Consider the following 2521-nt stretch of genomic DNA (forward strand, 5'->3'; position numbering starts at 1 on the left):
AAAATGTCAGAAATAGCGTTTAGTTCCAGGTTTTATCCAGCAGCCCAACAAAGCCTGGTTTTAGTTTAGAAAACATGCAAATAGAAACGGATGAACGGGTCCCCCCCTTTGGAATGGGGGTCGTTTGGCTTCTTTGTTAGCCTGCAATGACCCATACCTGTCTATGTCTCTGAAAGGGGGATTGTTAGAGGGTATGGTTGGCCTGGCTGAATAGGGGAGGTCTTCTGCTCCCCTGTAAAGGGGTTGGGGCTGCTCTGATAGCGGCTCTGTTGTGTTGGGCCATGCGTCTGTGAAGAGGTTGTTTTGTTTCTCCTATATAAAGATCAGACCATTCCTCACTGCATTGAACTGCAAACACCACTCCGCTCACATTTAGGATGCACTAGTTTCTGTTTAAGGGTCTGTTTGGTTTGAAATGTTCTGGGATTTTCTGTTTGGAGAAAATCCTCTTGAGTTTTTCAGAGACTCCAGCAACATATAGGATGGAGATGTTTTTTTTATTCTTCTCACCGTTATGTTCTGCTGCGTATCTTTTGGATTACCTTCCTGATTTAACAAACACCCAGTTTGGGTAAACAAAGGTTTGGAGACCATCTTTGATGTGTTTCTGTTTTAGTAGGGACGTGCTCAGCCTGGTGTTGGAACGTTCTGATGACTGAGAGTTAGTGTTCCAGTGGGTGGTGTGAGTCAGAGAGAAGATATTGGTCAGTGCGAGTGGATTTCCAATACACTTCAATGTTGAGATTTCTCTCTCCAGGAAAGGTAGCTTGTTGTCTTTGCCATCCTCTCCTGTGGTCCTCTGAGTTGCCACACCACAATATTAGATGTGGTTGGAAGTGAGAGATGTAGTGAAAAAATAGAGCACTAACACATGGATGGGTTACTGAGATCTGACATTGGAAACTGCCAAAGACAATCATCACTGCATCAACCATAGGAGGGATGGGGGGAGGCTCTCTAGTGGACGTCTGCTGCCATCTGTTGGATGATGGAGGTTAGACAGGCTTCAGTGATATAAACCAGGCAGCAGAGGAGCAACGTTAATCTGCCACTGGATGGTTTATATTGAGCGAATTTCACCTCAGTTTCACTGCATCTGATTCATAGATAGATAGATATACTTTATTTATCCAAAGCTGGGGAATCACAGTGTAGCAGCAGCTTTACACATAGCGACAGTCACAACAAATGAGGTAAAAAGTGTCAGTAGAGATAAAGCCAGTGGATCAGGCGGCCCAGCCCTGGAGGTCTGATCATCCTGGACCTAAGAGGAGAACTTCAGCTGAGGAGGTAGTTGGACCTTTTCATTCTGGGGGGGCTGGATAAGAGGATGTTAAAACAATTGAGGCATCCTAACATCTGAACTGCTCCCTCAGATCTGACCGACCCCCAGGATGAGGAAGCAGTCAACTTATTATAACACAACATTTTTTTTCCCGGTGTCGTTTCTTTCCTTCCGTTTTTGTTCTGACGCGGTTTTCTCTCTCCATGTGTTTCAGATCCAACGCTCCAGAAACAAGCAGATGAGGGAAATGTTCCCAGAAGGCTTTGGGATCCACCACGCTGGCATGCTACGCTCTGACCGCAGTCTGATGGAGAGCAGCTTCTCCAAAGGCCACCTGAAGGTGCTGGTCTGCACCGCCACCCTGGCCTGGGGGGTCAACCTGCCGGCCCACGCCGTCATCATCAAGGTCCTCATTTCAATTGATCCTAGACTTTAGCATGTTTGCTCATTTCCTGCCTCCCACCTGTGAGCCGAGCCGGCGGTGAAATAATGATTAGTCTAAACTGCGGCTGGATTCACCTCTGCTCCTCTGCTGCGTCCAACAGGGAACTCAGATCTATGATGCAAAGCGTGGCACTTTCGTGGATCTGGGAATCCTGGACGTCATGCAGATCTTTGGCCGAGCGGGTCGACCTCAGTTCGACAAATACGGCGAGGGAACCATCATCACCACCCACGACAAGCTGAGCCACTACCTGACCCTGCTCACCCAGCAGAACCCCATCGAGAGTCAGTTCCTGGGCAGCCTGGCCGACAACCTGAACGCTGAGGTCAGTCTGCAGACCAGCTGTGCTGCAATGGGGGGGCTTCCTTTGCTGCTTCCAGCTAGGTTTTAACGAGCCGCCTCAGTTTCATCATCTTCTAAAACGCTGGAGGGAACCTGCAGATGAAAGAGATCAGGGTGAAGTTCTGGGCGTCAGAATGTCCAGCTTCTGTTCAGCAGACAGATCACACTCAGGATAACAGACTCAGCACACAGATCAGCTTCACCTGAACGCTGCTTTAAGGAATGATGCCCAACATCAAACGGAACCGAGGAGAATAGAATACCCGAAAACAGAACAGAATAGAATACCATAAAACAGAACAGAAGAGAATAGAATACCATAAATCAGAACAGAATAGAATAGCATAGAACACCTTTACTGTAATATTTAAAACAATAACATTCAAAGAACCAGTTTCCAGGAAAATGTAAAAATGTAGCACTAAAAGATTTAGTAATCTAGCTAACTA

General features: G+C 46.9%; 1 protein-coding gene across 1 annotated transcript in view; it reads left to right on the forward strand.

Annotated features, from left to right (window-relative positions):
• Positions 1–2521, forward strand: part of ascc3 (activating signal cointegrator 1 complex subunit 3) — a 202540-nt gene that overhangs the window by 157470 nt on the left and 42549 nt on the right. Inside the window, exons 14-15 of the mRNA XM_015391552.1 lie at positions 1500–1691; positions 1831–2074. Of these exons, the coding sequence (XP_015247038.1) occupies positions 1500–1691; positions 1831–2074 (436 nt within the window). The remainder of the gene's footprint in view (positions 1–1499; positions 1692–1830; positions 2075–2521) is intronic.

This window comes from Cyprinodon variegatus, unplaced genomic scaffold (genome assembly GCF_000732505.1).
Source record: "Cyprinodon variegatus isolate N-32 unplaced genomic scaffold, C_variegatus-1.0 Scaffold547, whole genome shotgun sequence".
Classification (NCBI taxonomy): Eukaryota; Metazoa; Chordata; class Actinopteri; order Cyprinodontiformes; family Cyprinodontidae; genus Cyprinodon; species Cyprinodon variegatus.